The 23,064-nt window shown below is 42.5% G+C and overlaps 1 protein-coding gene across 2 annotated transcripts in view; it reads left to right on the top strand.

Annotated features, from left to right (window-relative positions):
* LOC122413895 (ubiquitin carboxyl-terminal hydrolase 48-like) overlaps positions 1–20,487 on the top strand; it is a 58,821-nt gene extending 38,334 nt beyond the window's left edge. For both annotated transcript variants that reach the window (XM_043424555.1, XM_043424556.1), the window contains exons 13-17: positions 1,135–1,265; positions 1,914–2,033; positions 4,102–4,227; positions 16,120–16,207; positions 19,891–20,487. In XM_043424555.1, coding sequence (XP_043280490.1) covers positions 1,135–1,265; positions 1,914–2,033; positions 4,102–4,227; positions 16,120–16,207; positions 19,891–19,922 — 497 coding nt within the window. In that variant the 3' untranslated portion in view covers positions 19,923–20,487. The remainder of the gene's footprint in view (positions 1–1,134; positions 1,266–1,913; positions 2,034–4,101; positions 4,228–16,119; positions 16,208–19,890) is intronic.
* Positions 20,488–23,064: the final 2,577 nt, after the last annotated feature.

Consider the following 23,064-nt stretch of genomic DNA (forward strand, 5'->3'; position numbering starts at 1 on the left):
GCTTCAAAAAAACTCCTCGCTAGGTCTCTTCGAAATGTTACACAAATGATGTTGGAACGTTTTACAAAAAACATACAAATTCCGCTTTCGATAACTTATTTTCAAAACTTTTGAAAAATTCACGCCAAAAATCGAAGAAAAAGATAGTTTGTTTATTCGTTGAAATAATAATTTGAAGAACGAGTAAAAATTTGTAATTTGAATAAATTTTCATTGGGCTTACTGGTCTAATCACAAAAATTTTTTCCACTAGAATAATTCAGTTGAGAAAGATGTGCGATTTATTTTCAACTGCTGCGAGTTCGGGGTGACGCGGATGCAAGAGTCCGATTTGCTCGTCCGTAATTAGCTTAGATCTCTCGTATATTTTGGGTTTATCGATATCGGTTGGATTTGGCTTGGTTATCGGTTGGTCCGATCAGGAAGGGATGATAACCTGCAAGTGAGAGAGGCAAGGGGAAGGGAGGAGAAGGGTGGTAATTAGGGGCGTCGAGGTTGGACATTCGAATTCATTTGTGAGTGGTGTGGGAAACTCCTTGGGCCGTGTACCTCGACCCTTGGAGCTTCGGTGCTCCTTTTACGAGAGAATAAGAAAGAGTGAGATAGGGCGAGAGGGAATCCTCGTTTAGCTCATAGCAATTTCGCACCCCTTCCCACGGAGCCCCCCGAAGGGCTTTCTCGTTTAACCCTTGGAAAACTGTCTGAACATGACGTAACACTCCTGAGAGTGCCAAAAAGCACTTTTTGCCATGTCCGCATGATCGGTAACAATGGCGACGCTTCTTACAACGCTTGGACCAACCCCATCCAGATTTTCCCTCGATCTCTCTTCTCGCCCCTTGCCTCAGTTTTCTCTTTCTCTCTGACTGGTCACCGTGTATTATTAATTACTGTATTAATCACCGTACTCGAGGCTGTGTGGCCTTGGCGAGATTCTACTACACATGCCAAACGCTCTCAAAGCCCTCACTGCTTTAGAGGCGGCCCTTCCCGCATCGGCCCTAAATCGTGGTCAACGATCCCAGCGTTGAATTTGAGACATTCGAAATTTCTTCAGTTTTCTGTTCACTTTATATCCATTTTTCACCCCTTTCATATTGTTTCGATACTCACGTTTATTTATTATCTTTACAGGGCCCTGTGCAGTCTGCATGCTGGCGAGGGTCGAGCAGGAGAGGCTCGACAGTCTGAAATACGAGAAAGCATCGATTTATATCAAATGTATAGACGACGGTGATGAGGCCAAATCAGACAACGACAACAAGGTGAGTCTTGAATTATTATTTTTGTCTTCAATGTCAGAGACTCGAATAGTTTATTTACATTTTGACGAGAAAGTCGAAATAAGGAGTTAAGAAACTTACTGGGCAAAGACAGGACTTTCTTGACTCGGCACTCTCGTGCCTCGAAATGCTTTGGACTTTGGTGAACAATATGCCGAGTCAGAGCTAAAAGCATCTCCCGAAAAACCGGTCGTAATTCTATAATATGGAGCGCGCGACGCGCGTCGCTTTGATCCCGTTCAGATGATTAGGAAATTGCCTTTCGAATCTCTCATCCATTTCACAATAATAATCATTATTACTCGCGATTGCCACTTTAACCGGTGTTGGCCTTTCGTCTGTCGTAAAGTACTCGGCTATATTATAACGTCGACATTTGCTTCTTTTTCACGTTGATAATTTAGCGTAAAAAATGCGCTCAGACATCTGCTCTGCGAGCATAATGTTTACTCGAGTTTTTTCGACCAAATGAATTTTTTATTCACCGTACTTAACTTGATACTCGATTCTGCAAATTGAGGATTACAATATTTCGAATGTTTTCCTGCCACATAAACGCATGAGTATTGCGAACGAATTTCGTTTTAATTTATAATAATACATTCTCATCGTGGACGAAAAAACTTTCAGATATCAGCGAAAAGGCCAAAAATCGAAACCTCGAGGCCATCGAGAACCCGACGGAAAGTCAAGGGTTCGCACGAGCTTAAAGTATCTTCGGACATCACCCTCAAAGAGCTCAAAGTGATGGTAAGTTTATTGCTTCCCCTCCTATTTCTCGCGTTCTTTTACTTTCTCCCCCACTCTCGTTTGCAAGAAGGAGATTTAACCACTCGCCGAAATTATAGTATTCTCAGTCCCGGACGGGAATTGTCTTTTATTGTTTTAAAAAAATGAGTGAAAAGAGGGCAACCTCCTCCGGTGTTTTTAAACCGTTCGTGAAATTCTGCCTTTTCGTTTCATCGAAAAAAAGCCACACTCTTCCTTTTGCTTAATCATTTCTCTCTCACTTTTTTTCTCATTTACTTTATTAAGCCGACTACATCGTTGCCCGAGTCTTGAGCATTTTCAAAATCATTTTTTTCTTTTCAAAAAATTCTTTCTTCCACTTTCTTCCACTGCTTTCCTCCGACATTCCCTCCTCGCCCATACGACACGAAAGTACTAAAGTCTCGTTATTGCTGGTTAGCATACGGGATGCTCGAGAAGCTGTTCACCGAACGCCACACACGTATGCTCGTGTATATGCATAAACATAAAAATCCACTGTGTTTATACGTAAGTTCTGGTGTTCTCCGGGCTCCTCGGAGGATCTCCACCTCTTCGGGAGTGTGCTTAAACTATTAAGCGTATTTATATTGCGCGAGGTATCTCATGCGGGTGCTCTTCGGAGGCCCGGGACGAGGTCCACACCATTCTCAGCGTGCAGGAGACTCATCGTTCCCTCTCTTCTTTCCCTCTCATATTCTCTCATCGGCAAAAACCCGAAAGAGCATAAACCTCAGGGCTAATAACAGGCCTCTCCGAACCAAGTCTACTTCGCTCTACGCACCACTCTCTTTTCTCCTTTTCCCTCTCTTTCTTTCTCCCTTGGCCTGCATAGACCTCGACCTCATCTCGGTGGACGCACACACGCATTATTTTCCACTCTTTCCCATAAATTCTTTTCATTTTATTATATATTTGCAACACAATTAAATAGAAGAGAGGGCGATGAAAAAAATCAGCAACAGGTCCATCTGTGATACGCTGTTGATACATAAAAAAGGGTGCAAATTGAGAAAATTGCTTTCTCGGGATGAAAACAAAAAAATCGTCAAAAACTATGAAAATTATATTTTTGACAAAATTGCATATCTCCGTGTACAATATGTGGATATATGATTATGGGGATGTGCAAATATATTCAAATTGTCAGGGCTCTCGTCTAATTTCGAAGAAGCTCGAAGCTGTATTTGAACCCTTTACGTTTTTACTTTCCCTCGCTCGAAGAAAAACGCCCATTTTGTGTGTGTGTGTGTGTGTGTGTGTGTGCGTACATTATTTAAGTTACACCGATATACGCACCCAGACAACAAACACGAGTATATTTATCTCTTCTTATTATTCGTTTCTTCTCATTCTCCTTTTTCTTCATCATCTTCTTCGTTGTTTTTTTTTTTTTTTTCATAGTTTTTCTTGTTCTTGTTCTTGTCCCCCCCCCGGTAAATGTACTTACGCCTCTCGGCGTTTCGTTTTCTCGCTCGTAAAAACGAAACTGAATATCGTTTTGCACCGACCACATGTATATACATACTACGGGGATGAAATGGCAGGATTCAACTCTCTTTTACATCCTCGTCGAGCACTTGTACGTAAACGCCCTGAACAAAGCTATTCGCCTATATATACATATATGTATATAAATATGGGAGTCACACTCGAGTTACTTCCACAAACTCACACCGACAAAACTCCGCGCTTCCACAAATTAAGCAATTACTGGACGCGCATGTTCTTTCCTTTCTCTTTCTCTCGCTCTTCTTTTTCTCTCCCTTTTCTCGCTTTACTGCAACTAGAAATTCGAAGCTTGCACTTTATTTTCTTCAACTCGCCCCTTTTCTCTCTTTCCCCATTTATTTCCTCGCGTTTCTCCAATCCTTACAATCTTTTATATTCGATTATTCAATTTCGATAATTTCAGTTTCTTTTTTTTCAACTTTTATCAGGAAAAATCATGTAACTCGATTCGTTTTTTTTTGTTTTTTCTTTCTCATATGGAATATCGCAGTCGTTCACATCGCAGACCTGATCATTCAGTTCTTTTTATATTTCACAGACGATACCACTGTGTGGGGCTGGCCCCTACGATCAACACTTGATGCTCGGAGAACACGAGCTAACCGATCACAGTCAAAGTTTAGCTTCCCTCGGCATTTTCCCTGGTGCCCTCCTCACTCTCAAGGTAAGAACGCCAAAAAATTTATTGAATTTCTCAAGTTCCAGGAAATTCATTGTGCTCTTAATGCATTTTCTTTTTTTTTTTGGAGATCGACTATTTCGGAATCTTTCAATGAATATTCCACAACGACGATAAACGGAATAATAAAAATTCAAAAAATTTCAGTAATAAGTGAAAAAGGATGGAATATAAAAATAAATATGAGAACATGAAAAATTGAACGCATCGACGCTCTCGGATTTGCGAAGGGAGGTAAAGTTTCGATAAAAAATGTTGAAATTTCTCGCGTTTCGGTATTTCGGTACTGCGGAGAGTCTTGATGTTTTCTTGAATCCTAAAACGGTAGATATGGCCGTGAGCCAAAAATAGGAGACTATTACTCGTATATTTTGTGGGTTTCGTGATAATTATTCGTAAGGGAAACACGCAGCGGAGCCACTGGTTGTTTATCCCCGGAATAATAAGCTCGGTGAATCGGCGAGGCACGCGCTCCTTGACAAACGTTTCGCAATTTAGATTTAAGATCTTGTTTTCACGGAGAGTTTGCCTTTCGCAAAATCTTTCGTCCAACTACGTCGTAACAATGGAGAAAGGAATCCTCAAGGGTTAACGTTCCTGGAGATAACCGTATACGATGAGCAGGACCGAGGTCCTTCTTCGGTAACCAAGATTTTGGGCTTCTCAAAGCTGCACGAGGATTAAGTCTCCCAAACACATTTTCGTATGTGTGTCTCCCTTAAGATGCCACCGAAAACACCAAAATCTTATTCGAAACATTAAATTCTCAGCTCTGTACAATCTCGATGACTTTTGCTGGTTCGAGTTCAGATTTCGGAGGATTACTCGTGTTTTACAATCGCTCTATTAGCAAAGTATTTCATTCGAACAAATTTCTGGATAACCAAGTGAGAAAAGCGTCGTTTGCTACAGAATTTCACTGGAAATTGTATTTTCAATCGAAGCTCCATTCTCAATTGAGGTGGAGAACCAGGTGAATTTTTCCAATTAATTTTATTAAATCTTTTTAAAAAATAAGAAATAAAAAAATGGGTGTTTGCGTGCGTTTTTTTTTGTTTTTTTTTTGCAAAATGGTATCTTTTCGACGTTACGAGATCTCGTTTAAAACGTAATAGACTCTGGAACTCTAAGCTCGGAGAACAAAGTCACCATATTATTTCAACATTGCATCAAGAGCTCTGTCGACACATTCCACGCTTCACAGTCCACTGATTTTATGGTAGTTCTGAGCGAGACAGATAAAAGCATGTATAAATAGAGAGGGAGATTGTGCACGAGGAGAGCCGTTAGCAATCTGGATCTTTCAAGACAGCCATGAGAGATCTCAAGATCGCGGATATAGTTGACGACGAGTTTTCCATGACTCGTGCCCCCCGAGCCGAATGAATCGTGACAAATTAACGAGTTTTAGTGCTTCAAGCATCGCAGGTGCAAATTCTAATAAACCCGTGCCACTGAAACGATCTTTCCTTAGCTGTTGGAGGACGAGACGACCTTAAGACTCGCAACGTACGATCGAATGCATTTTTTTCCAACATTCTTTTTTATCCTATCACTGAAGAACGATCAATTTCATCGTATTTAGCAAAGTACTTGAGAGAATGATGCGACGAATGAAACAATTGTTCCTCTTGACGAGTCGATGAACATTATCGAAAATGGGCCTCGAAATTACATTTTCGAACGTGAATTCATCTTGAAGTGAACTGAAATGGTGAAATTTTTAATTTAACATTGAAATATTCGTTTTAAAATAAGGAATCTCGAGTGGGTCGAAAGAACGTGCGATAAACGTGCTAATTTAGGAGCATTCGTACTTTTCGGTCCAGGGCAAATGATCCAGAATGTTGGTTTCCTTTTTCCCTGCTCGTTTTTTTCATCGTTTTTTCCTTTTTTATCGAGGACCTCGGGATTTTTTTTGCAACGATTTCGTCTCCGCGGAGTATGGAAGAGGCCATGATGTGGCTCGGAGTTTTCTGGTGGTTTGCGCTGCTGTTCGCTGCTGCTGCTGCTGCTGCTACTGCTGATCGAGCGGAGAGTCTTTGGAGTCGGTCTCCGACGGGCGGCAGCCGCGTTTGATGTCGTGTGACGAATGTCCGCGTTGGATGCGCCTCCTTCCTTCCCTCCTTCTCTCTCTCTCTCTCTCGCTCCTCTTCTTCGTACACTTCTTCTCCGTCTTCTTCCTCGTGTTCTTTTGTACAGTAGCGAAGAATAACCCGCGCATCTCGCCACGTCTTTTCCCGCTGGTTCCCTCAGCCGGGCCCCTCGCTCCTCGCGGAACCCAGAAATTCCATATCACCAGAAGTATATATTCTCCATGTTTTGTTTTTTCCATTTTTTTGTTTGTTGACCGTCTTTTTTTCTTCATTTTTTCAAATCCTCTTTCCCCTCCTTCCTTTTATTTTATTTCAATTTATTTTCTCCGCCCGTCCTTCTCGCTCGTCAAACGACAGCGACTTTGGATACTTAGCGACCGAAAAATCTGCCGGCACATAGACCAAACGAATACATTTCTCCGAGCCTCGAAAACTCCCGAATTCTTGAGCGAATTGCTCCATATTCGTATATCCCGAATTATTCGAGCTTCGCTGACTCGCCGCCGGGACGAAAATTTCGGTCTTTCAATCATTTTTAATTATTAAAAATTCACTCCGATCCAGCCTGCAAATGCGAGCAATTGAGAATTACTAAAAACTCGTCAAAGGAAAAATAATTTAATTTTTTTCCCCAAGTTTGAAGAAAGAAATGAAGTGGAGGATTGAAAATAAAGAAAATAAGGGGAAAATGAGAAGAAGAGCGGCGAAGACCGCGCGTTCTTCACGTTTCGCGCCCGATGAAGAGAAACCCTTTCCATATACTCTGTTGCCGACCACTTGGCGCGGTAAACGAGGATCCTGTTTACACGGGATTACGGGCAAAACCGGATGCTTCTCGCGCGTTCACTCCGCAACATCCTTGGCTGTACTTCGAAAGGGAGATACTGGAGAGAGCGAGAGAGAGAGAGAGAGAGAGAGGGGTGGGAGGGAGAGAAAGATAAGTTTGTATTTCGAAGTAAGTAAAGCAAGATGGTAAAAGCACAGAGAAACGTTCCTTGTTCCTTACCCTCAGAAGACAGTAAAAGGCGGCTCTCTCGTGCAGCTAATGGCAATAATTATCCTCGTGCAAGTATCATCTTTTCTCTCTTTTCCTCCCAACATTAAAATCGAATCACAGGCAGCTCGGATGTCGAAGGAGGAACAAAATAATAATAAAAAAGCAAAACAAAGATCGCGTCGAATTATGTTTTGTTTTCAAACATTCTTTTGAATGAAAGATTTTCTATAATCCTGACAAAATTTAACGGCGCAGCCTCCGACCCCGTTCGTTGGGGAAAAGCGTTGGCAAAAAGTACGCAAAATTGACCTTTCCGTGTCGATTTTTTAGTCCTCATTGAAAATAGTGATTCGAAATTCTCCCAAGTGGAGAGTATAACGCGATTCTCTTCGGTAAACACCGCGAAGAGTTATCTCGCGTGGTCTACGAATAAGTTATTCATTCCCCCATCAATTTAATAGGCGTCGGCAACTCTTCCCCCAAAAATTCAATCAATTAAAGCGAAAACGCCGACTCATTCGTTTCCCATCGTTCCGATCAACGGGATAACGAGAAAAAGGTAATAATAAAAGAGAAAATAAAGGGAGCGATGATCCAAACAGTAGTTACCGATCGAGCGAGTCATTCGAGCGATACGTCAATCGAATTATCGATTGATAAATCCTCGACGTTCTCTTACTCGTGAATCTCGACGTTCGAACTTTCCTAACGCATTCGTTTCGCCCTCCGCCCGTTGACGGCGTTCTTCCTGAACTTTAAAAATTTCCTTGTTTTTTTCTCCCTTTTTCCGTTATCCCATTCGAAACGCGACATCGATTCCACTATGCTCCGACTCCCACAACGTGCGTGAGTTTCTCAAGAGCGCGAAAAGCACAGTCAAGTGTGCCGGGACTGAAAACACATGTGCGTAAGAAGAGTTCATTGAGGCTGCCATTCTCCATGACAAATTGATCTCTTAACGTTGTTTTTTATCTTCTCTCACTCGCGCGTTCACTCTTACAGACGATTGCGTCAGAGAGCCTATCGATTTAACTGTCTCTCTATACAAATCAGATACATTTACTGCTACAATCAATTTCTCGCGCGATCTTTCGACGAAAAGTCACTTTAATACGTTTCACACAAATGTTACTTTCCACGCGAAAGAGAAAACCAATTGATATCGACCTAGCTTCGATATTGTTTCGGATGAATTTAGGTCAGCCTGCATTGATTGTTTACTCGAAAAAATTCTGGGATAATATGCGACGAATATTGCGGTCGAGTCTCACAATGACGGAGAGAATGGGCAAGGAGGGAGAATGAAGTGAGAAAAATTGTGCAAGAGCCAGAAAATTCCTCGATTTTCCTTCCCTCGTATGAATTTTTTCGGCCGGACCTTCCAATTCCCAGCTGTGTCGCTATATGAGATTCGTCCCCTGCATACAAGATTTTTTTCTCCGTTTTTTTTTCACTCGCAACCACCCCGCCCGAGCGCGCTTGACCACGTTCGATCGCGTCGACGGGGGTTGCTTTTTTTTCTTCATCTCTCATATCGGTGTACCTATATGCGGATCCAGTGGCCACGTCGAACGCCTAAGTTAATATTAATGGGGAATATTTATGACCCTGGGCAAACGGTCACTGTTCTGCCCCCCCCCCCCCCTCCACCCCCTTCTCCTCCCCGCCACTCCTCTTGCTTCATTCTCAGGCAGGAGCAAAAGAAAGTAAGTGAGAGTAAGAGTGACTTACTGATAAACGGGAAAATCTGAAAATATCATGATTTATGAGAAACTTGTGTGTATGCCGGACCCTCTCGAACCTCTGGACGATCGGAATCTCCGAACAGGATCCTTAAACGTTGAATAAGTTATGGAGGAGGAATGATGAAGGAAATTCTTCCGTGTTTTACAAGACTATCGTATTTTTGCATCCTCCCCAGCACTGCTCCGTCGACTCGCATTGTTGTCTGAATTACTATTTTCGAAGGTCGTATTTGAGCAATAGGAATTTAAGCTCGACTTTTGGAAAAAATTGACAAAAATCTTCCCACAGTGTTGTTCGATGGAGTACTCTTCGATTGCGTGAACTTCCAATCTAAGATCGGCACATTTCTAAGTAACTGAAACACAAAAACGGAAGAGGTATTTTTCATTCGATTCAGTAGTTTGAGGAATCGTACAGAAAAATATTCAATACCAATATTCCGAGGCTGAATTTTATAAAAAATAATGATTATTTCGAATCAATTCTGCTAACGAAACGATCTACTGAAGTCGAATTTCATTTCGAAAAGAACATTTTGGAAAAGGGGTTGTTGTAAAGTTGTTCATGAAGTTTTTCGAGAACTCACGAAATCTGTGTGCATCTGAAATTCTAGGGAAATAATTGGACTAATTTGTAATTCATTCTGCCCCAAAAGTCATTTGGACGGAAGGGATTTACAGTTGGCGATGTGACCTCATGAAAAATCCGGATTTTCAATGATCCAACGAGAGATGAGACTAAGGACGAAAACATGCTTTCCAGCATGCGATTATCGACGTTGGACACCTCGATTTGGGAAGCCGGTTGCAGCAGTATGCAGTGGGCGATCAGTCACTCGGGTGAATCTGAAGGGAATCTCCGGGAAAAGATCAACGAGACTTTTCGCGAGTTTGTCGAAAAGCAGAGAAAATATATGAGGAAAAAGTGGAGGATCAGGAATGAGAATAAGGAAGAAAAGGAAGAGGGCAGCCTGCTGCTGGACGCTCGGCAATCCTGTGTACATGGCTTGCTACAGTTGGAGTGTTCCGTGAGAGTGGTAGTGGATAGAAGCCCCGAAGGAGGAAGATTTGTCCCCTAATGTAGTCACTGAGCCTTGCGGGGACGATGAGAACTGCTCGCTCTTCTCTCTCGCTCGCTCGCTTCTTCTCTCTTTTCTCGCGTGTATAGCTCGGCTATTCCATGTCAGAAGAAGGGGATCTCTCTTCCAAGTAGGCGTCTAGAAAGTGAGTAATGCTCACGACAAACGCAGGCGCCCCCCGGAGGGGTAAAAGGAACCAGAGCGATCCCCACCGGATGAGAAGCGATCCCTACAGATAGGGTGCTAAGCGAGAGACACTAAGACCTTGGCATCACCACCTACCATTGCCACCATCAGCTCAGCAGCCTCATCATCATCTCCCTTTGCTCACCCCCTTTGCTCTTCCAAATGTTATACACTTTTCCACCGAGCGCTCTCTCTCTCTCTCTCTCCCGAGGACCAACGACCCAGCTCACACTCTTCGCCAAACGTTTCGCAATTTGCCACGCTATCCTAGACGAGAAAGGGTGCAAGAAGCGGCGTGAGCTCTGTGACGACGGAGACTACGAGGCTCTCGAGCCGAGTGGAAACTTTCGGCTCAAGATCGAGGCATCGTTCAAAATGAATGGAAAGCTAGAAACCCCTGGGCGGTTTTCGGCTCGGGATGACGTCGCAGTGATTTCCGATGCGGTCGGATTTTGGCGAATTCTCTAAAATTTCGATTCGGAGCTGCTCACTGGGACGATTATTCGCAGCGATTCCGTTACAGTTACAGTGACGGGGAGGTTTGCTTTACTCGGTGCCTTGATGTTGTAACGAGAATTGATAAAATTCGATGTAAATTCTATGAAATTCGGGGAACGAGCTGGGCGGCAATGATCCAAAAGTCACTAGAAACGATCCGATCGTCGTTTTAACTCTTTTTCTTAACTCGCGTAGAGGAGGATTCTCAAAAGCGTGATTCACGCCTCGGACGCGCGGTTCGCAACGAGATTCTTAAAAGGGCACTCGAAGTATACAACTCTCGAGTCTCTGCTCACGAGCGCGAGCGATCGCAATGAAGGAGTTCTTTGTGCTTTAACGGAAGTATGCTTCGCCTCTGATCTTTTCCCTCTTCTCAGTTTTCTCTCCAGGTTCTATCTCAATGTCTCACCGAGACGCTCACGAATGAATGAACACTTTAGAATTATTCTTTTGTATCGACGAATATGTTTGTCGTCAATGGAACTTTTGGAATTCAACGAAATTGACGGACCGTCGAATGTTTCGTTTGAAAAAAATCAAGCAATTCGTCCCAGTCTCCGGCCCGAGCTTTTCGGATTTTCGGCTTTCGACTAATTGCTCCAGTTTCCCTGCAAACTTTTTATTCCCTCGCCGACTAACGGCCGCATCTTAAAATACCAATTCTCTTAAAATCCTTCGAGCATGGCGATACTTCTCGTGTGGTTTTACAGAGGGTGGTGCAACGCAACCCTTCGGGTCCCACTGCCTCGCGAAAGTCGCACAAGTGGGCGCAAAACACGCCGAGTTTATGCTCTCGAGGCGTTAGTATTGTGAAATTCTATAAACCGACTCCTCTCGATGCTGCTGGAATATCTTCCACGGCGAGGGGAACTCGGGGCTAGTAATAACTCGCTCTCGTTGAATTAGCCCCATAAGTTTGCTCGACTTGCTCTCTCTCTCTCTCTCTCTCACGCACACTCGTACACGAGACAATATTAATCTACTTTGAATTTATATCTCGCTTTCTGTGGCCCATGAGAATCCAACTCCCCTTTCTTCTTCGCATTCGAGATAAAGTAAGGGAGTTGCAGCCCTTGGCACCAGTCGAATCACTTCTAAATTAAAAGAAAATTGTTTCACCAAACAACTCTCGATGTGATCGATCGCTCTAATTATGTAAAATCTTTATAAATACAAACGCACAGTAATTTGAGCAGATTTTATCGCTCCGCAATGACTCCTGACGCCAATCGATCAACAAATACAATCAAATCATAGTTTGACGTCTCATTATTGTCGTGCGAAGATACCAAACTTGGGATTATCTGTGAACGCCAATTTCTTACGAAATTGGTAGTTCCGATAGATTTTTAGTGAAAAATTGTCTTCCCTACCGTCCGTAACGCCCTCGGTTCGTACGCCGCAGAGACAAAGGCAACAAAAATAGGTCGATCCTCAGGATTTCGGTAGTTACGAAAACTTCAAAGTGTTTCACGTTTCGTGAAAATTGCTAGATCGTTTATACATTTTGGACGGTTTATTAAGTCTGCGGTTTTGCGGTATTAAGACGCGGTCGCGAGGAGAGACCCTTCGTATAATGCAAGGGTGAGTTTCTTGGCCCTGACACTTCTACCCTTGTCTTACGCGGATGTGTGCGTGCCCATATTTATCCGCTGTTTCTCGTCCTCGCTCTTCTCACCAAGAAGATAAATATGCCAAGACGCCATGAGAATAATTTACCCAAGATGTTCCTGACGGTCCTGCTCCTGCCGGAGAGTATATTTTCTCCAGCGCTCTCTCTCTCTCGCTCACTTTCGGAGAATCTTACGCAGCCTCTGATCTTGTGACAGGAGAAAAGATGCAGATTTTGCGGAGAAAAGAGGGCTGATTATGAAATAACAGTGTTAAGGAAAGACACGAAGCGCTTAGCAGTTGTGAATGAAAAAATAAAAATAAAATGGCGCCGGAGAGTTTTAACGGAGCTGGAAAAAGAAAAGCAGAAAAGTTACGATAACTTGAAATTCCGACGTACATATATTATGTACTCGATATATATATATGTCATAAATATGAAGGGGTTGTAAAAAAATGTATGTTGAGGCGAAGACGCGCGCGCCCGCTTCACTTCTCCTGAGCGTCGAGGATTAAGACATTCTCGAACTAATAATTTTCAGGCTCGAAGCCCTGAAATGTTTTGTCCATTCGCGTTGTTTTCGCACCGATTATTGAAGCCTCGGCTCCGTAGTTTGCGCTCATTTAAAACGGCTAACCGAAGAAAAAGGAAGAAAAATTGACGAGAATTTGGGCAAAAAGTCATCGATGATGATCCCACTGGAATGATCGAGGGAAAACTCGACGCATGGAAATGATCGCGGATCAGAATGTTGCGTTCTCTCGAAGCTGGACAATAGGTCTCAGGTCGCTTCGAGTTTCAACGTGCCCCGAGGTATACGAGCGAGAGAAAGAGAGATGAAAGGCCTTTACCGGTGCTCCGGACTCTACAATTATGAGCCATACCACGTCGAGGCGCCCGGTGCTCGTAACGAACTCCACTATATTGCTCGAACATTTCAAAAAATGAGAACGAGCCCGCGCGACCCCGCACGCGGAAGAGAGAAAGAACGAGAGCGCGCTGTTCTCTCTCGTGAAAAACCTCGCATCCACAGAGGAATGAGGAATCCCGTAGCTCTCGTTTTACGCACTTTGCCCCTACGATGAACTTACACTCCCGACGCACTGCGCGCGGATAAAATATATCGAGGAACTCCATTTCCTTCGGAAAGGGCTCCAAATGTTCTTCTCAAAAATACCACCAACCTTCGACCATCGCACCAACAAATTATTATCATTTTCTTCAGCGATCAATGAAATTGCTTAATCGCCGAGGCCACACTTCTCACCGATGATTTTTATGGAAAGATATTTCAATCCCGACCCCGTTTTTCAACCCTCAGACTCGTGGGAAACCCTGAAAAATTTATTATCAAACTTTTACGAGACCATCTTGATGATCGTCGAGGAATCAACGTTTTTCGGAGACCTTCTATAAAGCTGATTGAAAATCAAGAAAATTTACCATTCAAGGATATAGTATTTCATTTATTTTTCATAGGAACAACCACATTTTTGTTCAAACGATAGAAAAAGTCCATTTTTTCTTCCCATCGAATCCAGTGAGTCAAAACGAATTTTTTGAAAATTTCGCCAAGAGAATTGTGCTTTTTCCCCACCTCGAAGGGTCTACTTTTGAATAATAACTGTTTGAATGTCAAAAAGAGGTTTGCCCTCGGTGAGAGAATTCTTGGCGGAGAAATTCAAGTTTATTTTACTATCGCATCACAAATATTTCTATAATCAAATGCGACCGCGGCCGAGGGCGCAGTAGAAAATATATGTGTATAGGTGAATTCCTCGAGAAAGCATTTCGACCACATGTTAACTCGTAGACGGGAGAGAAACCGAGATAACTCTGGAAGAGAAACACGTGTGTCTCACTCCAAAGCCATCGGGATGACACTTGCTATATTTAGGCCTATGGGAAAACGAGAGTTTAGCGTTGAGCAAAGAGATCAGATCTGTGTATGGCTCTCTTTTTCTGTATCTCTTTCTCTCTTAATATTGCCTCTAATTCACTCATTACACACCTACGTTATTCCCCGTCTCTTCCGGCCGCGTGTTTTCTCTATTTCGATCCTCTGCAAGGCAACGTTTCGAGGTTACGAAAAAATAAAAAAAAAACATTTTTTTAGTCTCTCGGCAGTCTGGATTCAATAATGGATTCAGCAGGACCTACAATCCAATGTGCATGTTCATTTTTTTCATCGTAATTGATGTAACGTTAAGAAACTTCAGTATTTTTTATGCTCCTTCATAAAATTTTCCAATTTTAATTGATCGCGAATTGCTGATTTCATTGGGAGAGATTCGGAACGAAGAAAAAGGCAGAGTTCCTCCAACGCTTTTTGTAGCCTCCGTTCGCATTGTATTGGCATTGTTTCGAGTTGTAATGAGAAAAAGAAATAGTGAGAGTGATAAGGGAATCCTGTCGTTGGCCAATTGGAATAATCCCCCGAACAAAAGTGCACTAAATCAGTCCCTCTTCATGAAGATTTCAAGCCTGCTTCGTTTTTTATATATTCCTCTTGAGCCTTTCCGTTATATTTTAAAATGGAGCAAATAAAGGAGGGAGGGAGAGAGAATGCGAGAGAAATACGTTTATACAAGTCTCTGGGCCTTTTTTCAGCGCTGACTCTTCGCGTCTGAAGTTACAGCGCCCGTTTTTCTTCCTTTCGGGGTGGAGGCCCATCGGCTTTTTTACGACGGGTCAGGGATCATTTAACGGAGAGAGACAGGAAAAAAGAGCGAGAGAGAAAGAGAGTGAAAGGATGCGGAACTCCCGTCAGTTTCAGTCCGAATGTCGTCGACCTTTTTCTTCCCTCTCTCCTGGTCATTAACGAAATTTCTCAATGAATGAGAATCGTCGATTCACGAGTGTACTATATACTCGTTGAGCAAATACTCGTCGTCATCGACATGCTTTTTACATCAAGCGAGAGATCGAACAAAAAATGCTTATTAAAAGAATGATGATTTGAAAAAGAGTGAACTTCTGGCTCTTCATCGAGACGAAATTTGACCGATATTGGAATGGCATGTGTGTTGACAGAGAAAGAAGACACTTTTGTCTCTCTCTCTCTCTCCCTCGCTCCGTGTTTTCGTGTGAGACAAGAAGACGCGTGGGAAGACGATCCCGGACCGAGCCGTCGGCAGCTGTTCACACATGTTCTCTCCGTACTCTGCACATATCTCAGCACCGAGACTCAACGAGGGGCCAAAATACAGGCACATATGTAGATATGGGTTTGCACACCCGAGTACGGGCGGGGCACCATGCGAGATCACATTTTGTATGTGCCCTCGCGAAGCTCCTCGTAGTATGGCGCTTCTCCAAACGTCATTTAACAAAAACAAACACGACTATATTCGTGACATTTTATCGTCGATAATAGTCCCTTAACACTGTTACATTTTTTTGCCATGAGCCCATAAAACATTCTGCGAGTAAGCTTAAGAAAAAACCTATACCAAAAAAGCATTAAACTGATTTACTGTTTGGCAAATAGCGAAAGAAACTCCGAATGCATGTACTTTTTTTTTTGGTATTTCATCGAGTTAAGGGCCCGATTATACGAGATTGGGAATTCTCCTTTCCACGATGATACTGTAAACTCGTTGCAGTGCAATCAACAAAATGTCATCGAATGCTTTCAATATTCTTCGATACGTTTTTTTTACAGATTGACACTCCGATCGACAGCGAAGCCGACGTCGAATCCGAGGCGACTAGTCTCGACTCTGCTACCTCCCCTGAGAAGGGCTTCAAGGGTACGTATTTTTGTGTTTTATGATAAAACGTTATTTCGATGTTCGGAGAGTTTCGGGAGAGCAAAGATAGTAAGAGAAATGGACGTTGATGGCTCGTCGAATTAGACGAGCACGTATATGTTATGACTCGTGTCTTTCTCTCCCTTCCCCCCCCCCCCCTCTCTCTCTCCTCCTTTTTCTAGCCTTCCCTTGTCCTCGACTTCCTTCCGGCGAAACCAATCCACTTAGATCGAAAAAAGGAGCTAAAAGATCGCTCGCTCGCTCTCGCTTTCTATACATATATCGCGTGTCTGTGTAGAGAAAACTCGTGAAGGTTTTGCTCGCTAACAAAAATCTGACAAATATGCTACGATTTGCTGAAGAATAGAGATACGGGAGTGGTCCGAGAGAACAGTCGAGAAGCATCCTCCCTCGTATTACATTCATCCGCCCTTCATTCCTCTCACAAATCTACCCCAAACCCCGAAGCTCGTTCTTCCCAGCTCGCGAAATTCTTCACTCTCCTTCACCCTTCTCCCTTTTCTCTCACCAGCGAACCACGCGGAAATTGGCTCGCGTTACTCGTCGTTAACACTTAAAAGTTCCACGACAACTCGCGTTTCGAGGGCCACTAAAAATATTCAGATGAGCTCAAATCGGTCGGGATTCGATCGCGAAGAGTGTACAAACCAATAAATTTCACTGGTTTTTTGCTTGGGAAACGAAAAGTCGACCGAATCTTCCCTAAATTCGAGACACTTTTTTTTTGCTATAAAATATTTTAAAATTACTGAATCGCGCATGATTACACGAATTCGGCCACAGTCAAATGTTGGGTGATGGTTCCTCAAAGAATTCTCGTCGATTTCGATATCGTCGAAGCTCGCGAGCATTTCATTTTCACGGGAATGAAGTTGAAAACGAAAAGAAAATAAACACCGACCCGAATCGATAGTTCGAGGAGTTTTTTTTCAATGCTTGAAAGTTATTACGAATGAACTGCAGTGCGAAAAAACGAGGCAAAATGAACGTGGGTGTCGGAACGATAAAGGAGAGGTTTGCGACAAGTTTTATTTTTTCACATTTCCCTGACATTTATCCGGAGAGAAAATCGTGGGTTTTATCGAGTCTGAAACTATCGGTGGAATGAAAGGGCCCGGAAATCGCGAGAGTTTGGACAGCGAGCGCGCGGTGTCTCTCTTTTCTCACTTTATCGAACGATTCAGCATGGAACGTTTGCGTCGGATAACTGTGACGCGGAAAAGTATGGTGAGGGTTTGAAAAAAGTTTCTCCCACGACGACGTATATATCGGGAGCGGAGATGCTCGTGAAAACTTTGACCAAACTTCGTCACACTCCCGTAATTCCTTTCCTCCTTATAGCAGCCGAAAAACCTATAGATTTACTCGAGCCACTGTTTCCCGTGAATGTTTCTCTCTCTATCTCGGTTCTTGCTGCAACAGACCTCGTAGGATCATCTCTCTTGGCACGCCAACTCATTCGCGAGCTATTATTAATGGTTTTAGCGAAGTACAGTTCATTAAAACGCTCGGAGGTTGTTGGAACGTGAGTTCTCCTTACGTGTGTACACTTTGGTGTCGTTATACATTTGTACATTTGTCTGTATGTATAGCACTCACACAGGAGAGCGAATTTTCGAAGGTTCAACTTGGTGAGAAGTTTGTGAAGCAAACGTGAACCAGCGTTATTTCGGCTGTGGAAGAATCGTGCCTTCCCCTCCCTCGATTTTCGTAGGACAAAGTCGTCGTTCCTCGCTGTGAATATTCTCGTCATAATTTCACCTTTTTCACTCCTTTTTTCTCCATTTTTTTAACCCTCCCCACACCCACCCACCCCCCTTTTGGCCCGGAGGCGTGTAAAAGTGCGTTATTTGGCTCGCGAGGCACGAGAAGAAGAAGAAACTGAGAGAGAGAGAAAGAGGGAGTTTGAAAGAATAAAAAATGAGGAAAAAAATATTTATATGCTCTCGCCACTCCTTCGTCTCTCTTTCTTCGCTGGAATTATACTAGAGTGTGTACGCACCGGTAATGCAATATTAAGTATAAGGTATAAGCAGGCGAGAGCTGCCTCGGGTCTTTTCACTATGTATATGCATGGATACATGCACGTATTTTTGTATATACGTATACGTGTTGTATTTCTCGAACGACGAAGCAAAGAGAAAGATGCGCGAGGCGTAATCCTCTCGAAGGTGGCTCACTATTATGTCGTTTCGTCTTCGAAGGCCCCCCCCCCCCGCCCCCCTCCCACCCCCCAAACATTTCTTCTTTCGACTCCAACAACTCTAAACTCCTCTCGAGAAAACAACAGCGTTTCTCGAGCTTCGAGATTATTGAGACATTTAAACACTTCTCGTGTCTGGGCCCTTCGTCGTTCTTAAGTTTAACGGATGAAAAAAATGTTGAATCTCGCCATGTTTTTTTTATCATTCAAACGATTGTTAGATAGGCTTGTGACTCACGCGGTTGCTGCTTTTTCTGTAGGCTATATACGTGATGAGTTTTGAAAGAGCCTGTTTAATATCAAATTTTGAATCGAATTATCATTTTGGGTCAAAATGAAGAAACACAAAGTTTCTTGATCCTAGAAATACTTGAGTCGAATCCAAGTCAGTCAGTTGCGGCCGAAGATATTCAAAATTACTAGCATTTTCGTTCACTTACTCTCGGGCCTAATTTCGAGACGAAACGCTGAAAAAGCGGTGTCCCTTCGGCATTTCTTTCCTCGAGTATCTTAGCAATCTTGGGAAGAAGAAATTAGGTCGGAAAGAGACGCAGCTCCCGAGTCGTTTCCGTCCACGGAAGAGACAGGAAAACTTGGCGGACGAAAACTTCGAGGGAAAAATGTTACGAAGGGAATTGAAGGGCGTAGCGAGCAACGATGCGCGAATATCTTGCTGTATTTCGATCTCTGTGAAAGCCCAACGAGTCAAGAATTTCAGTACAATACGAGACATAAACTTGCTGATCTTTTGGACCGTGCCTTCTTCCAGAAATATGGAACGTCCCTGCAACGCTTTTGTCGTCTTTTGTCATCGGTCACGCTTCTCTACAACTTGTCCTTTTATTTCCGCCCTACTTATACAACCTGCATCCGCCTCCAATGCCATCCGAAGCTTCACCAACCCTGTTTTCGGATGAATTATTTCTATTTACTGCTTATACAGTGGGATCAAAATCTTACGGGTTTTTAACACTACAATTTTTCTTTATCCAAGATAAAATGAAGATAACAATTATTCATTTTGCTTTGGAAAAAGCCGAATAAAGACGTCAGCGGTGAAATGACTTGGGAACGTTTTCGCATGACACTTTCGCCCCATTTCGTCACTTCACCGATAGAAACTTTTTTGGCAATTACAATTATCTGATTGTTATCGAAACCGGTTTGGCTTTTCAAATAATTGTCAATTTTTCTAGTGAGTTTTGAAATGTTGATGAAAGTTCACAGTAAAGATTCTTGCATAAAGATAAAAACTAAAAATTGCTTTTTCAATGATTACCTAACAAATAATCGGGCCATGGAAACGGTCTTTTCAGAATACACACACAAAATGCACAGAAATCGTAAGAAGCTATTTAGAAACTCCCCCATGAGGATTTTAAATTTTCATTCAACTCTGACCCGAGAATTCGATATCAACAGGAAAAATCAATGAAAGTAATCGTAATTTTTGTTTCAGGTACGGAACTAGTGCCGAGCGGCTCGGGTTGATAAGAGCCAGTCGTCACCCAATTGAACCCGACCATGAGAATAAATCGAATAAATCGAATGATACTAGCCAATTGAATGTTTACACACCACACAAATATGGAATAACGATTTATAGTAAAGTATTTTTATATACACACAACCAGGCATATACGAAAATACAGTGACGAACATGAAGACGATTCAGAAAAAAGAAAAAGAAAAAAAACGTTTTAAGTTACATATTAACTGGCCAAAATGAGCGACATTTTTTTAGTTATTTCGACACATTTCCCAGAACCACTTGGTGGGAAAGGAACGCGTGAAAGAGACGAACAGAGAGATTATATCGCCTATATTGTGTACATACATAAATACCTACGCGTACTCTGTGCAAATACATATACGTATTTATGTATGTATCGATATATTTCTAGTATGTTAAAAAGTTATTGAATAGGTATAAAAATGAATCACGTATAGAAAGAGGGAGAGAAAGGCGAACAATTTCTTTCCTGAGCAAATGAAAAGTTTGCCAAAAAGTTAAAAGTAACAGACAAAAAATAAAGGAAGTTTTCTTACTATTGCATTTTGAGTTGTATTCATTAAATCGATTCGGAAAAGTTCATAAAACCATTGAGTGATGAAATTTTCATTGAAGGGGGATCGAGGATCGTGTGATACTGACCCATATTCCGTTGGGATGTTTCCTTCCTGTCGAAGGATTTTCTCACAGCGCAATGAATTTTTATTTTCATGGGAAAAAGAATAGAGAACAAAAAAAAGCTTTGGAGTGTATAAAAGAGGCTGAAACGATGGGAAGAGCGTGTTAATTAGTGGATGAATTTTCAAGGAGAACCGAAGAATTCGTTGAGACGCTGAGGCAAGGGGAGCCAAAGGACGACGCTCGCTTCTGCCGGTGGTCCAGAACGGAAAATGGGACGAGTCATCATTGCCTCATTTGCTTGGTAAAACAATCTCTCTGAGGAGCATCGAGCGAGTATCGCTTGCTCGGAACTGTTGTTTATTAAAGTTTGCCAAAGTCTAATTAAACTTGCACCCCTATTGGCTGAGGAACGCTCGGCGAACGAGATTCGTGCGCAAAGTTGGCGTGAAGGAACGAGCGGCGGGAAAGAGGGATTTTATCAACGACAGATTTTCGACGTCAACGCCGAAAGAGCGACGATGCAAAATTTCTCTTCTTCTCTGCCCCACACCTACCATTTATTCTTTTCTAATCCTTACAAATGCCAGAATTGCCGCCCCCGGAGCTACCAGGACGCGACAAAGACTCCGATGTTTTCGTTATATTGCTTTTTTCCTTTCTCTCTCACGTATAATTTGTCGAAACACCCGCATCCTCGCGTGTATAATCCTGATGAAACGCTCGACCGAACGGTGAGTAGAATCAGGGGCTGAAAATAGCCCTCGTCACGTTTTCTCAGACTTTCATTAACAACGAATGAATTGTTTTGTCGAATGGACAATTCGATAACTCATTAAAGCGTTTTTCACGATTTTTCAATTCGTTTACACTCTCGAAATATCGCTGATGTTAATATTTATTTGTTTTAACGTATGAAATTCTTGATGCAGCTCTGAACCCCCGGCGTAAGTAATTCATCGGGACTTCTGGCTGCGCCTGGTGTATTTGAGACTCGGGACAAAAACTGTTTCGAGTTTTGCAACGTGCAGAGAAAAACGGCCAGTCGAGGGAAGGAGAAGAGTGAGAAGTTTGGAGGAAGCGCGTGAAAAGAGAGGAAACGCTGCTCGAGGGCGGCAGTACCAGGAGGGTGGAAAAAAAAACGTTGCAACAGGAGAGAGAGAGAGAGAGAGGAATCGTAGAAAAAGAGGGCTGCGCCTGGAGCCAGAAAATTGTTGTCCAGAGGATGAAAAACGAGGCTCGCATGCATTTTTTCGGAGCTGTGATTGACTCGCGAAAAATTCTGCTGTTTTTAAACGTTATTCAGTAAAAAAAGAAAAAAGTGTTTTTGGATTTCTGCTGCAACAACGATTCACTTTGGCGAATCGACGATCCACCGCTTCCGGTTACGCTTTCAAAGGATTTTCAGGACAAACTATTCCCCGTGAGTTGTAGACAATGGTTAAAATGGGCGAGCAGTCAAACGCAAAGCGCCTCGTGACAAATGGAACGGGATTTACTCCCGAAAGAGGGTGAACCTTTCATTTGTATCCGAGGATATGTATTTATTCACAGAAATGTTCTCGACTTTCTCCTTCCACAGTTACCGTAATTAGGACTCCATAAAATCTTCCAAATATCTCACTTCTTTATTTGCTAACCAAGCTTCGTCGTTGTAATCGATTTATATATTTGTCTTGTACATTTTAACAATACCAAAAAAAAAAAAGATTGCTGTTTTACTTTAGCGTCGATTCCAGGAATCATTTTAAAACGTTTGCTGCGTTGCCTCACGAATCTCGAGTGAGATGTTTTCAATCGATTGATTAAAAAATTGATAAATATTCGATCCTCAGTTCCCTGAAGCATCCGAATGTCGAAATTGATCTTCGGAAACTCAAAGAGCGAAAGAATTCTTCAGTTTTCATGTTACATTCTCATCGAGCATAATACTTCAGAAGAAAAATTCCAAATTATCCAAGTGCGAGAATATCGAATTTTTTTGTTTTCGTGACTGGAGAGAAGCGGAGTTTCTCTGACAAAAGGAGCGGCGCTACCGGCGCTGTGTAACGGCTCCCGTATCCATGAAGTTTTTCTTCGCCGTAAATGTATTTAACAACCGGAAACGAGTTGCACTCGTAACAAAAGAAGAAGAAGAAAAAAGTAACACGAGTATTTTCTACAATTTGCAGACCCACATGCAAACGTAATTTCGAATAAAAAGCAAATCGATAAATTGTCCAACGAGGCGCGAGAGAATTTTTAATCCGTTAAACAAACAAATGGATGTACCGATGTTCGTGTCTTGGAGCATATCGGAGAGAGGATAATTAGATCCCTCGTTAAATAGCCGACTTATAGGTGGACAACACGCAGTTAAGAGTCGAGTAATGACGAGATAGAAAGAGAGAGAGAGAGAGAGAAAGACAAAAAGATGGGTGTTTCAATTAACGAGTAGCAGAGCGAGCGAGTAGCGAATAAATTAATAATTATAGAGCTTGTGTTGATAAAAGCGAGAGAAAG

This window comes from Venturia canescens, chromosome 7 (assembly GCF_019457755.1).
Source record: "Venturia canescens isolate UGA chromosome 7, ASM1945775v1, whole genome shotgun sequence".
NCBI lineage: Eukaryota > Metazoa > Arthropoda > Insecta > Hymenoptera > Ichneumonidae > Venturia > Venturia canescens.